The sequence below is a fragment of the Eumetopias jubatus genome, unplaced genomic scaffold, assembly GCF_037043125.1.
Source record: "Eumetopias jubatus isolate StellerSeaLion01/CBP00866 unplaced genomic scaffold, mEumJub1_p1.0 scaffold_2, whole genome shotgun sequence".
NCBI lineage: Eukaryota > Metazoa > Chordata > Mammalia > Carnivora > Otariidae > Eumetopias > Eumetopias jubatus.
In genome coordinates, this window is record NW_028274808.1 from 195,908,377 (window position 1) to 195,922,952 (window position 14,576).

General features: G+C 48.2%; 1 protein-coding gene across 4 annotated transcripts in view; it reads left to right on the forward strand.

Moving 5' to 3' along the window:
• The window catches only part of SLC2A9 (solute carrier family 2 member 9), a 263,570-nt gene that overhangs the window by 165,384 nt on the left and 83,610 nt on the right, over positions 1–14,576 (forward strand). For all 4 annotated transcript variants that reach the window (XR_015767801.1, XM_028089207.2, XM_028089200.2 and 1 more), the window contains 2 exons: positions 4,702–4,889; positions 13,327–13,437. Coding sequence is in view for 3 of the 4 variants with exons in the window: in XM_028089207.2 (XP_027945008.1) it covers positions 4,702–4,889; positions 13,327–13,437 (299 nt within the window). In the remaining variant the exon portion in view is untranslated. The remainder of the gene's footprint in view (positions 1–4,701; positions 4,890–13,326; positions 13,438–14,576) is intronic.

Below are 14,576 nucleotides of genomic sequence, written 5' to 3' on the forward strand. Positions count from 1 at the left end.
TCGGGGCCCTTAACCACCCCGCCACAGCAGTGCATACCTGGTCACAGGTGCGCACAGACCAGGCGGGTGTTACTGCACCAGAGGGTCTGGAACCTGAGGAAGCAGAGGTGCGCGAGTTGCTCGAGACGGGCCCAGGCGCCAGGCTAGTAGGCAGCAGATGCCGGACAGAGCCCCATCAGTCTGTCCCCACCGCCCACGTCCACCTTTCCTCTCTGCCGCACACCTCTCCACGTTTTGCTCGGGGCGTGGCGCTGGTGGGTATTTGAGGGCCCGATGTGGGCTGCAGTCAGCTTCCAGCTCTTTTCTCTGAGTTGGCCAGGTACAGGCATAAACTCAGTCACTGCTCCACTGATCTGGAAACTTCAGATACGTGAGTCAGACCAAGTCAAGAGCACCTGCTCTTCTTCATTTATTTATTTCGTTCTGCCAGTGTGAAACTGGGCTGGCAGAATGTTGGGGCTCAGCCCTTGGCGATCATGAAGGAAAGGAGCTCTACGGGACTGCACTCATTTCCCTAATTGGCACACCAGCCCGCTTCCAAATCCCTGAGGCCATCCAGGCTCTGGCCAGGAGTAGGCTCCCAGGCCTACCCGATGGAGGTCGAGGCCTGTGTTGTCCACCTGGGTACAGCTGACATGTGGCATGTGAGCCACCTCCCTGCTCTGCCAGATTCTGCCCTGACCCAGCATCCACACCCTCCCTCACTGGGCAGGGGGGACAACCCCAGGATCCCTTGCAGTCGAGTTCCAGGCAGCCATGAACATTCAGGCAGAATTAGCTGCCAGGCTAGTACTGTCCTCCGTTCTGGGGCCCCCAGAGAGGCAGCCCCCAGGAAGGCCCTTGCCTAGAAGCCAGACTGACCTTTAGGGAAGCCCATGGGCCCCACCCCAGTGGGCTTCCCAACCTACGTGGGACACTCAATGAGCACTTTCCAGGGCTGGGCACCTCTCCAGGTGTATGCCCATTACCTGGTCTGCAAGCCACAGCCCATAGGCCAGGCATTATTAGGGCACAGAGAGGCTGAGCAACTCAGCCACAGTCGCCCAGCCAGGACATGGCATAGCAAGGGCTCCAGCCCTAGCAGCCTGGTTCTAGAGCTTAAACCTTGTGTCTGTGGCTACTTAGTTGGAGTTTGTGGCCCCTGTGCCTTCCAACCCTTCCTCCTAGACCTCACACAGCACTGGGCAGACACACCCCAAATTTGCCCTTTTTAGATTTTGCATGATGCTGGCGTCACTTGTCCCTGCAAGGGGACGTTATGGGTGTTGCATCTGCAGTGAGCCAGGCTCTGGGCTACTGCTCTGCATCCTTGCCCTGAGGAGCTGTCATAATGACCAGAGACCTAGGTGGGCTGAGGTCAGCCCCACCTGGCAAGAAGAGCACTCTAAAGCTTGAGAGATCAGATGCTTTTCCCATGTCACACTCAAAGTGAGTGGTGGGAGTTGGGGAGGAGCTACCTCTGCCTAATTAAAATGGCTCTGTGTTAGTTTTCTTTGGCTGTTCTAACAAATTACCACAAATCTAGTGGCTTAAAACGATACAGGAATACGTGAAAGAAATTTGGTAGTTACTTAGTGATTTAGTTTGAGCGGCTGGGTCAAGCCTTATCTGAAGCAAATTTTTTGGCAATTCCTTAAAGAAAAAAAAAATCGATTTATTATCTTATAGTTCTGGAGGTCAGAACTCCAAAAGAGGTCTCGCTGGGCTAAAACCAGGGTGTTACGAGGTCTCCAGCTTCCAGAGGCACCCCCATTCCTTGGCTCATGACCCCTCCTCCATCTTTAAAGTGCATCCCCTCCATTCTCTGTTTCTAACACATCTTCTCTGACTCTGACCTCCTGCCTCCCTTTTACAGGGATCCTCATAATAACATTGAGCCCACCCAGATAATCCAGGATAACCTCCCCATCACAGGATCCTTAACTCGATCATATCTGTGAAGTCCCTGTGGCCATATAAGCTAACCTATGAGCAGGTTCTGGGGACTAGAATATGGATTTATTTGGGAGGACATTTGAGCTCTTTCTGCTTTTCATGGTGTGATATTTGCCTCTACTCTCTGATCCATGTCCTCCATTGGGATTCTTCCTTCAGGCCATGGGGACATCCTGGATTCACTCCCTCTGTGACACATGTCATATAGAATTAGAATAAAATTTCTTGACGATCTTCTGCAGGTTGTGAGTAGGTGCTCCAGCTAATATATGCAGGAAATGTGGAGCAAAACAACAATTAAATGGCTGTCTTTATGCAGGACTTATCAGAACGTTTATTATGTAATTAACGTGACATTTGAACCAAGAGATAGAGTGTACAATGCTACTAAACTTCTTTGACCAAGGCATTTTATTCCATGGAGCTTCTCTGGGAATCGGCATTCCACAAAATGCACATTAGGAAAAGTGAGTGACTGATGAGGACGCTGCCTGTGCAGGGTCTGCAGCGTCTGTCCCTCTAGCTGCTGTACTTGGCACGCTGCCTGGAGCTCGTACGTGCCGAGAATTGGGCCTGGACGGGGCCCCCGTTTCGATCAGCCAGCCCTGAGACTGTCCCTTAAAAAAGCCAGGGCTTCTCCCCAAGGGCTGTGTGCTCCTGAGCATCAGCCTGGGGAGCCTGAAACTCAACTGTCCGCCAGTCGGCAGGGCCTGGCAGAGCCAACCTTCCCCCCCATCCCCCTCCCCCGAGCATCCCAGACGGCGGTCGGGCCCGGCTCAGGTGGGCCTCGAGGCTGAGGCAGTGGAGGATGCGAGGCCATGTCTCCACTCGACCACAAGAGTGTGGCCTCCAGAGAGAGGATGGCATTAGGATTTACCACAGGAGGCCCCCCACCCCTTCCTGCCCCCTTCATCCATCAGTGAATGGTGCATCTCCGTGTCTGCCATGATTCTCTCCCTCACCAGATACTCTTCCTCACCCAGTCACGGGAAACTTGTAAGAAGGGGTGTATGGAGGGGCACCTGGGTAGCTCAGTCGGTTAAGCGTCCAACTCTTGATTTCAGCTCGGGTCATGATCTCAGGGGTCCTGGGATTGAGCTCCACATCGGACTCTGTGCTTAGAGGGGAGTCTGCTTGGGATTCTCTCTCCCTCTGCCCCCCCCCACACCCACACTCTCTCTCTAAAATAAATAAATAAATCTTTAAAAAAATAAGGGATGTGGAGCAAGTAGAAACTATTTTTACGAACACATACACAGCAGGTAATTAAATTGATGCTTGAAAAGAAGGAGATCACAGCTTTTAAGAAAGAAGAGATATTTTGTTCCAGGAAACTCTGTTAAAGAGCTGAACATCAAATTTAGCTAAGAGCTTCCTGGCAGCCAAGGTGGGAAAGGAAAAAAAAATAGGCTATAAATTTGTCTTTATTTTACATGGAAAGTATGTATGTCAGGAAGGAGAAAGAAATATTTTTCTGCCCTAAAACTTTAGGATGACTTTATCAAATGAGTGTTGCATTTTGAACTTTGAGAAAGTGTTAGCAATACTATGGTGTAGTGAATGATGTGGAAACGTTACTCATTCGGCCACTTCTTCCATTTATTCTTAATAAAATGCTAAGAAAAGTATTAAATCATCGCTTTATAAAAGAAAGATTCTGAAGCCGCTTTCAGTGTACTACTGGAAATAACACCCCGGAGGCTTCGTGGGCTTGCTTTTTGTAGAATCTGGAGCAAGTTTAATAGCCTTTATTTTCCTGCTACTTAAGAAGAGCAATTCCACCTGCCCTGCAGTGCAGAGCAGTGTTTTCAAGGATGATGCCCACTGTGTCTGGGATGCACTGTCCACAGGAGCCGTCAACCAAAGCCACCTCTCTCTGTAGGAGGATAAATACTAGAGCGCTGAATATTTAAATCCGTGTTCTAAAAGTGGCTCTTATTATCTGATTATCATGATCTCAGGGGTCTAATCAGTCCACCCACCTTTGCATCTGTATACATGGAGGTTTGCACAATTAAGGGCTTGGTAACAAATGGCAGGTTCCCTGAGGCTGGAAATGTGCAGTGTTCAGCCTGGAAAAGGCATAAGTCACGAGGGTGAGTTTGAATCCTGGGAAGACTAGCTCTTTGAGAATATGTCCACCCACCGTTCCCGCCTGCATTCCCCAGGGTCATATGGATGGAAAGGGCCTTGGAGGGCATTTAGTTCAGCTCTCTTCCCGATGATAGAATCTACTCCTGCATCCTGGCCAAGTGGCAGGCAGTCTGACCATCTGAATACCTCCGACAAGGATGAGCACCCAGGGCCAGGCAGACAGGAGGCGCTCAATAAATATTTATCAAAAGAGCACCTCCCATGTGCGAAGCTCTGAGCTAGGGGTTAGTGTGTATACATCGTTCCATTACTACCAGAGGCATGTGAGGCAGGAATGGTTACAAACAATGGACCAATGCGCTGTGATCGCAATGGGACTTGAAACCTGGACATGCTCCTCTTCCCTCTGGGGGCAATCAGGAGACTTCTGTTCTCTCCTGGCTCTTCTCCTAGCCAACCAGGTGACCTTGGGCACGTCACCGCACATCTCTGGGCCTCCGTTTTCCTATTTCCAAACAAAGGCTTGGAATTTCATGGTTTCAAAGGCCCCTGCCAGCTATCTCCCTGACAATGTGTGAGTCTGGGTGGTGGGACTATCCCCGCAGAGCCCAGCGTCAGACTCAGCAAACATCCTGATCCATGCTAAAAATCTGTGATTGCCCCTGTTTGCAGCCTTCCAGACTTTCCTGGGCAAAGAGGATGTCTCCCGAGAGGTGGAGGAGGTCCTGACGGAGAGCCGCGTGCAGAGGAACATCCAGCTGGTGTCCGTGCTGGAGCTGCTCCGGAGTCCCCTCGTGCGCTGGCAGGTCTTCACTGTGGTCGCCACCATGGCCTGCTACCAGCTCTGTGGTCTCAATGCGGTGAGCATCCCTGCGCAAAGGGAGGAACTAGAGGGAGGGGAGGGCGGGGTGGGGCAGGGCTTGGGCCTCAGTACCAGGATCCGGTCCCAGCTCTGCGACCTCCACCAGCTCTGCGCCATCGGGCAATCCCACAGTCTGATCCATCCTCAGTTTCCTCATCTGTAAAATGGGCTGACGTAATACTGAAAGAAATAATCCATGCAAAGTGTTCAACGCAGCAGCTACACAGTTGCGCCTTAATAAATGCTGCCTACCATTATAATTTCTGATCCCTAAAACTCAGATTTCTTACTAAAATGGGTATTAGGAAGTTGTCAGTGAAAGATGATTTAAATAAAAGTACTCTCGGTTGGGCTGATTTCAACATGCAACTTTGGTCTAAGAAGACCTCAGGCCTGAAAGGAAAACATTTTCAGGGCCTGAGCTGATGTGGGCAGGGATATCGGTGGGGGGGTCTTCCATGAAGTTCCCCAACCCTCTGATAGACACAGCTGCCCCTTCTCTCCTGGGGGCTCCTGAAGGTAGAATCCAAGAATCCCAGGGAGACAGACTCAGGATCATTATCATTGTTGCTTCTGAGAAAAACAGTGGGTCGGCCTCAAGGAGTGGTAAGCTCCCCATTTACAAAGGTGCGCAAGCCAGTTGGCGGGGCAGCGTAGAGGGACTTACACGGCTCAGGAGAAGTGGGGCTGGGCGCACAGGAGGTTAAAGGGGACCTTCCACAGAGCCCCAGACAAAACAGCTCCTCTGCACTCATGAGCCTGGCATCCGCTGAAAGTCAGCAGGGAGGGCGTTGGGGGTATGTTTGGGGAGGTGACATAGAAGGGGAGGCATCCCTGTCCGGAGAGGGAAAGGTGACAGCATGGAAAGTTCTACCCATCGTGTCTTGCCGCATTTCAACTACTCTTGATTCTATTTTTGGAAACATTGGGATGAAATGAAATCATCTTGCAACTTACTTGTTTTTACCTTTTTCCTTGGTCTGGTTAAAGTCAGCAGGAGGAGGAGGGGCCTGGGCCAAGGGCATGGCCTTGGACAGGGGCTGCCCTTTCCTCCTCTTTGCACCTCCAGGCTCAAAGCCGCCCTCCCTGTTCTGAGAAGGTAGAGAGGGGGCAGATCCGTTTCTTAGAGCTAACATTTCGAGTAGTAAAAGCCACATACGGAATGTGTATTTAATGAGGCATTTGGATTGAGAACCATGACATTTCTAAACAGAATTCTCTCCTCTCCTGGGACATAATTTTCCAATTTGCATTCTCTATGTAACTTCCTACATAAATCCCACTAGGGTGTATCTGTAAACCCCACTGCATCGGCATGGGATGGGGAGAAACCATCTCGTCGGCTCCAGGGGCCAGCCCTGGGGAGGTCTTAGCTAGCAGGTACCCCACCCTCCTCCTGGTGACTGCCTTTCATCTGTTTTGCTATTGTCATGAGCACATTTAATGTGAGATCTACCTCCTTAACAAACGTTCGGGTGCACAATGCCGGATTGTGAACTGTAGACACGGTGTCCTACAGCCCATCTGCAGAGCGTATATATCTTGCTTCACTGAAACTTTGCACCTGTTGATTGGCAGCCCCCCACTTCCTCCTCCCACAACCCCTAGCAACCACCACTCCGCTCCCTGCTTCTGTGAGTTTGGCTACTTTAGCTACTTCATGAAAGTGCAAGCGTACAGTATTGGTGATCAGCTTTTTCCCTCGGCATGGTGTCCACCAGGTTCATCCATGCGGTCACATGCTGCAGGATATCCTTCCTTTTCAAGGCCGGATAATATTCCATCATGCGTCCACATACCACATTCTCTTTATCCATTAGTCCACCGACAAACATTTAGGATATTTCCACACCTTGGCTACTGTGAATATTGCTGCATTGAACATGGGAGTGCAGATAACTCTTCGAGATCCTGATTTCGATCTGGATAAAAACCCAGAAGCAGGTTGCTGACTCATATTGCAGTTCTGATTTTTTGAGGAATCTTCATACCATTTTCCAGAGTGGCTGCACCAGTTTGCATTCCCACTGACAGTGTGCAAGGGATCTAATTCTTCCACATCCTCACCAGCACTTTTTTTTTCATAATAGACATCCTAGCAGGTGTGAGGTGATTGATATCTTGCTGTGGTTTCGATTTGCGTTTCTCTGATGAGTGATGTCAAGTGTCTTTTCATGTGTGTCTGTTGGCCATTTGTAGGTCTTCTTTGGGAAATGTCTGTTCAAGTCCTTTGCCCATTTTTTAATGGAGTTGTTTGGAGGCTTTCGGGGGTTTTGTTTTATCTTATTTTGTTTTGCTATTGAGATGTAGGAGTTCCTTATATATTTTGGTGATTAACCCCTTATCAGATATATGGTTTGCCAATATTTTCTCCCATGCTGTAGATTGCCTTTCCACTCTGTCGATTATTTTTTTTCGCTGTGAAGAAACTTTTTAGTCTGATGTAGTCACACTTGTTGATTTTTGCTTTTGTTGTCGTCTCCAAAAAAAAAAAAATCATTGCCAAGAACAATGTTACAAAGTTTTTCTCCTATGTTTTCTTCTAGGATTTTTCCAGTTCTTGTGTTTAAAATCTTAATCCATTTTGAGTGAAGATTAGCATCCATTTTCATTCCTTTGGATGTGGGTATCCAATTTCTCCAACACCATTTGCCAGACTATCCTTTCCCCATTGAATATTCTTGGCACCCTTTGGCAATTAGTGGACCACATATGGGTTTATTTCTGGTATCTCTATTCTGTTTCCTTAGTTTATATGTCTGTCTTTATGTCAGTATCACACTGTTTTAATTACTGTTGCTTTGTAATATATTTTGAAAAGAGGAAATAGGATGCCTTCAGTTTTGTTCTTTTTAAAGATATGGTTCCAGACAAATTTTAGGATTTTTTTTCTATTTCTGGAAAATATGCCATTGGGATTTTAATAGGGATGGCATTGAATCTGTAGATCATTTTGGGTAGTGTGGCCATTTTAATAATATTAAATCTCCTAAACTATGAACGGAATATTTTTCCCTTTATTTGTGTATTTAATTTATTTCCTTAGTGTTTTTTAGTTTTCAGTGCAAAAGTCTTTCATTGCCTTAGCTAACTTTATTCCCAAGTATTTTTTTATGCTATTGTAAATACAATTATTTTCATAATTTCCCTTTCAGATGGTTCATTGTTAGTATATAGAAACACAACTGATTTTTGTTTTTTTCTTTATTTTTTAAAGATTTTTATTTTCTCATTTATTTATTTGACAGAGACAAAGAGAGACACAGCAAGAGAGGGAACACAAGCAGGGGGAGTGGGAGAGGGAGAAGCAGGCTTCCCGCTGAGCAGGGAGCCTGATGCAGGGCTCAATCCCAGGACCCTGGGATCATGATCTGAGCTGAAGGCAGACGCTTAACGACTGAGCCACCCAGGCACCCAAAACACAACTGATTTTTGTATGTTGATTCTGTATCCTGCAACTTTACCGAATTTATTAGTTCCAACAATGTGTGTGTGTGCGTGTGTGTGTGTGTGCGCGCGTGTGCGCGCACGCGCACACACTATCTTCAGGGTTTTCTACATTTAAGATCATGTCATTTGCAAATAGTGATGATTTTACTTCTTCCTTTCTGCTTTGGGTGACTTTTCTTTCCTTTTCTTGTCTAATTGCATTGGCTAGGACTTCCAGTACTGCATTGACTAGAAGTGGTGAGAGTGGGCATCATTGTCTTGTTTCTGATGTTAGAGGAAAAGCTTTCAGTTTGATGAGTATGATGATATTATGATATGATATTAGCTGAGTATGATGTTAGCTCTGGGCTTGTCATGTATGGCCTTTATTATGTTGAGGTAGTCTCCTTCTATTTATTGTTTGTTTAGGATTATTTTTAATCTTTAAGTCAGAAGTAATATTTCCCGCTTGGCATGCTTAACTTGACATGGAGCAAAAAGCTCTGGACCCTTATCCAGAGGCCTGACTGTCTGTCTCACTGTGACCACAAGCCTGCAGTGGGAAGCCTAGGCCAATCACTACCCTCACCCAGCCTCTGTCTGCTCAGCTGTAATAATAATAAAGCAAACATTCATTTAGCACCTAACATGAGCCAGAAGTTGTCCCCGTGTCTGTCCTGTGAGTTAGACACCACTGTTAGGCACAGAGACGTTAAGAGACTTTCCCTAGGTCACACAGCTACAAATGGTAGAAAGGGGATTTGAGCCCCAGCCATTTGGCCACAAGGTCTGGCCGCTTGAGCCCTGAGCAGGGAGGGTCCCTAAGGCCCCCTTTGAGCATCCCCATATGTGTCACTGGGCTGTGTCCCAAGGTCATCCCTAGGCAGCCAATAGGACAAGTCTTACACCCTCTCTTTTACCTACAAAAGGACAAACACTGGTTGGCAGCCACCTCAGCATCAGAGCCCTGTGCTTCGGTCCAGTTCCCCCCAGCGCCTCTTGCCTCTCGGTTCAAATAATGCACGAGACAAGGAGGAGTGCTGTCTACCAGATGAAAAACTTCAAATGCCCTTTAAAACTTGCTTTCCTCCGTTAATTGTCCCAGAAATTGTTTGGGCTCCTGCCCCGGAGCACCCGCCCAGGCTTGGCCAGACTTCCTCTAAGGCCCAGGTGCCTGCACTAACCCAGCCATTCTCAGCCTCAGCGCTATGCACATGTGGGGCCAGAGAATCCCTTGTCACGGGGGCTGTCCTGCGTACAATAGCACGTTTCACAGCACCCTGGCTGCAGCCGCCAGATGACAGTAGGCTACGCCACCGGCTGTGACAACCAAAAACGTCTTCGGACGTTGCCAAGTGTGCCCTGGGGGGACAACTATCCCCAGGTGACCTTCACCATATTAAGTGAACATTACATATTGCCCAGTGCATTTTCGCTAAGAAGTCGATGAATAGTTTCTGCATACCTTAGAAATCAAGCAGAAGTTGGATTTAACATTTAGTGGTTTCTAAATTCCTTATCAGTGTGGGGTTGTTTTTTCTCCTTCTCACAATGACTTTCACATTCCCTCCTCCAAAATTAGACCTGTCACTTAAAATGCCTTATTTTCTGCAACTGTCTTCCTCCTGAGCAGTTTGTCCTTTGCATGAAAGTCAGACTTTTGTGCGAATGTTCTGTCTCTCACCAGCGAGGAGCCTCCTGGTTACGGCGGCGGGGAGGGCGGGGTGCAGATGATGGATGGAAGAGGAATCTCCAGTCAGTCAGGGGCACAGACAGCCCCAGCATAGCCCGAGCAGCGGAAGAACCATGGGGCCGGAAGCAGACAGGCCTGGGTCTGCACCCTGCTTGGCCTCACCGGCTATGTGTGGTCTCTCTGATCCTAAGGCAATGTCACCTTCACAAGCTGTTGAGAGAGTTGAAAATGATGACGCGTGTTATGCTAGGTCTCTAACACACTGTGTCAGGAGTTAGGAAGGAGGGCTTTGGGGCACTGGAGGCAGGCAGTCAAGAAGCAGGCTGAGAAGCAGCCCCAGAGGGCCTTCCTCCACAACGCATGTGCATAACTGACATTTTCCTTTACCAAAGAGCCATGGTGTCTCAGTAGAGAGATGGAAATCTTCTAGAATGATACCCCTCCATTTGTTATGTACCAATTCTATAAAAGATGCTTGGGGCACCTGGGTGGCTCAGTGGGTTAAGGGCCTGACTCATGTCATGGTCTCAAGGTCTTGAGATCGGGCCCCACGCTCAGTGTGGAGTCTGCTTGTCCCTCTCCCTCCCCCTCTGCCCCCCCCACTCACACTTGCACACGAGCTCACTCTCTCTCTAAAATAAATAAAATCTTTTAAAGATGGTTTACTTTGTCACTTTAAACATTTTTACAACCACCCTGAAAGACAGATTTTTTTTTTTTTTTACCTTCTTTAGATACATGTAGTCCCTTGCCTACAGACCCACAGTTCCCCAGAGGCAGCCCTGGGGTTGGAATCAGGTGTTCACGCCTCCAAACTGTGGCTCCTTCCAGTCCGCCGTCCGTCCCCAAGGGAGGAGACTATCGGCAACCTGAGAGCGTGATGGTGTCATGGATGAGATCCAACACAAAGCATACTCCTCGGGGCGGGTTTGCTGCAGGACACACCCCACCTTTTCCCGGTGCTTCCATGGTGTATAACGCCCTCGAACTGCCAGATCACGTAAGCCTCAGTGGGACAGAGGCAGAGGCCGTTACCCACCTGCTCTATAAGATGCCTCAGCCGGAGAGAAATGGCTTCTGGAGCCGGCAGAAGGAGACAGGCAATTTGTGTGATGGGCAGGCCTCCTCCCCCCACTCCCTCCTGGGAGCAGCCCAGCAGGACCTCCTCGCAAGCCCTGGAATGGGGGAGATGGTCCAAAGGGCTGATTTCTGCCTCTCGAGGGATAAATGCATTTACTATGAAATGACTCCAGAGCCACTTTCGTAAGCAACCCCCCCCCCCAATGAGCATGTAATTTTATGCAGTGCGACCTTCTTCTTTAACCTTGGGGTTTCAGGAAGAATTTGAAGCAGGGAAGATTGCAGGGGGTGTGAGGAGCAGGAAGGAGGCCACAGGGGGAGGCCAGGGCACGCACATCTCCCACAGGAGAGCACGTACCCCGTGGAATCAACCAGGGGCTGGCAGCCCTGGGTTCAGACGGAGGCAGCAGAGTATTCTGGGGGATGGAAGGGGCCCAGAGAGCCTTGGCTATTAAAAATCAGTGAATCTGGGTAAAGGTTAAGAAAGGCGTTTAAGCCCCTTTGATCCAACTCTGAAGATCACAGTTACTTTCCAAAGGGGAGGAGATTATACAAACAAATCTGGTGAAGATTGGGGTTTTCTGGAACAATTTTAGCTTCTGTCACAGCCCTAAGAATGAATTAATCAGGAGCCACTTCTGTACTCGGTGAATGTGGAAGCAAAGGTAGAATCTAAAAATTCTAATCTATCAGCTCAGTCAAATGTGGGCCAGACACTGGGCAAGAGGATCTTTGTCTTAGGAGAACCTTAAAACGCATTTTGCCGAGAGATGCATCAGTGCCCACAAGCTCACAGAAATACATGCAGTCGTTTTTACTGGCCTCTGAGTGTGCCTATAACTTTATGAAGATACTCCCCTCGCTAAAAGATAGGCCATCTGTAGATATGTATAGTTCCTAAATTGGATCTTCCCCCCCAAGTGCATGAAAAACATTTTGCTAAACAAATGCCGGTAACAAGACAAATTTGTAGAAATGAGAGCTTTTTCCAAAAGTGAAGTAAGAGCCAAATGCAAAGAGCATGACCAGCCACCGTTGGGCCTGACAAGTTATAAGCAACGAGCTCTAATGTTTCTGCTTAATAACGATCAGGGTGTAAATGCCTCCAAGGCCCCCGAAGGTGGCGGGTTTCCTCGTCAGATGTCATGTAAAGGACAGCTTGGTTTTCTATATTTAACAAATTCGTGCTCTTTAAGAAAATGGCTGGGATTGGGAGGACACAAATGACTCGTGTCCAGCCTATGGACCCGAAATTTTAAGTAAATAGTGACAATTCTTACCCAGTCCGGACACTCCACAGGAGGGGCGTGGCAGGACAGAGTGAATTACTTGAGGTCACACAGCCAGTTCAACATGGAGCCAGGTCTCCAACCTGCAGTCAGTGATTGCCCGATGCCCCATGAGTGTCATTAGGGTTAGGTTTGGTCTCAAGTGGCAGAAACCTCCACACTGACCTAACTTGACATTGAGGGAAACTGGGCAGGGCGGTACAGCAGTCCCAGGACCACACATCCTGGTTTGCCCAGGGCAATCCAGATTTATGCCTCTTGTTCCGAACTAATTATTAACACTCTCAAAGGTGCCCAGGTTTGGTTAATGAGTTATAGAATCACTCTAGTGAGCAGGGACACAGGCTCCTTCCAACTTCTTGCTCCAGCTTATGAACAGGTGGCTTCCATCCCGAAGCAGGGGCTCTATGCGTAGTTGTGCAGGCTGTGTGTTGCACGACCCTCAGGACATCATTCACCTTGTCCCCACTATAGATTTATTGTAACAGTTTTCTAGTGGATGACAGTAAATTGTCTTGTAGATCAGGAACCTTTTCAGTTTCTCGCAAAGTTACCGTGGGGGCTACCATGCTGTCCTGAGGTCGCCTAGTGATCCAAGAGGGCTGCTGAAGCTCCAGCATCATGTTCACCATCCTGACAGCAGAAAGGAGGAAGGGCAAAAAATGGGACCACACCTCGTTGGTGGAAAGCTTATTTTAAAGAGATTTCTGTTCCTATCTCATCGCCACAATTAGCTCAGCATGTGTTGCTCCCAGTACCGTAGTTCTGTTAGTAATGAAGAAGGGGCAAAGGTGAGAAAAGGAAGGAAACAAATAGTTGGCCACAGCACACAGCTCCATGCTGGATGTAGCAGCAAATCTCAGAGACCACCTTGCACCTGAATTTAATTTGGGGAATAGATGCCTTTCACCGACTCTCCCTTGTTTTTCTTTCCTGCATTATAGATTTGGTTCTACACCAATAGCATCTTTGGAAAAGCTGGGATCTCACCAGAAAAGATCCCATACATCACCTTGAGCACCGGTGGCATCGAGACTTTGGCCGCCATCTTCTCCGTAAGTAAACTGAGGGTTATTCCTGAGAACGTCATAGTGGGGTGAACAACGCCACGGGGCCCCCCAGGCAGCAAGCATGCTTGCCTTTAAAGGAGCATGTCCTTTGTCGCTCCATAGGTGTCTGAATTTTAAGATGTTTCACCCATCTGGAGAATATTATCTATATTTTGCTCTCCTATTGTCTTTCTTTTCATAAATAGCTCCCTCCTTTGAACGCTCACCTGGTCACAGATGATCGAGCACCCAGTAAAAAGGGCAACTTCTCCCGGGGGGTCCAGATCAGTGTCCCTGTGAGCCTAAGGCCCATTGCCATGACTTTAAAATATTTCCAAACCATTAGCTGTCATCTTTCTACCCCAAATATGTAGGAGTTTGCAGGCAAAGGAAAGGAGAGAGGACATTCCGGTCGATCGGTGTAACAGAGCGTGACTTTAATAGTAAGCAAGAGTGTCCAAAGGAAGACACAGAGTTCATCCTCCTTTCTCAGCCTCAAAGATGCACAATCAACATGCTGCAGGGAGGGAGTTAGGGGACTTCAGAATTTCGCAGAAACTGCACAGGTTGGGGCCATCAGACCAGACGAGATTTGAATCGTGGCTCCAGAATTGTTTGGCCGTGAGATGCTGGACAATGCTCTCAACCTCTGTGAGCTTCAGTTTCCCCTTTTAGACGTCTGATTCTCTTCTACCTTGTAGGTATGTGGTCTCTGCCTCACACTGTAGGCAAACCATCCGTGACGGGGCTCCTTTCCAAAGGATAGAGGGGAGGGTAGAATCAGAGTGAGGTTCTCAGACCTTCACGGAGGAGCTCATTTATTTCCTCTCTCGCACCAAATTCTGCTGACGGGATCGATGCAGTGCAGACATGCAGAGACTTCCAGTCCCATTTCTGACTCGCCTTCAACAGAACGCTCTATTTTGCTCCTTGCTCATAATGGGTCATTCTAACAAGATGCTTCTAAAGATGGGTGTCAGGAAAGTGTTGAGGACTGATGTGTGTCTCCTCCTTTCACTCACTGTCTTTTTGTTAGAGGAAAATATCTCACCATTTCACAATCTGGGAGTTTCACAAAATTCTGGTTTTGAGTTACGCCCCACACCCCCGATGTGGCTATGCATGCTTACGTTGATCCATGGAAA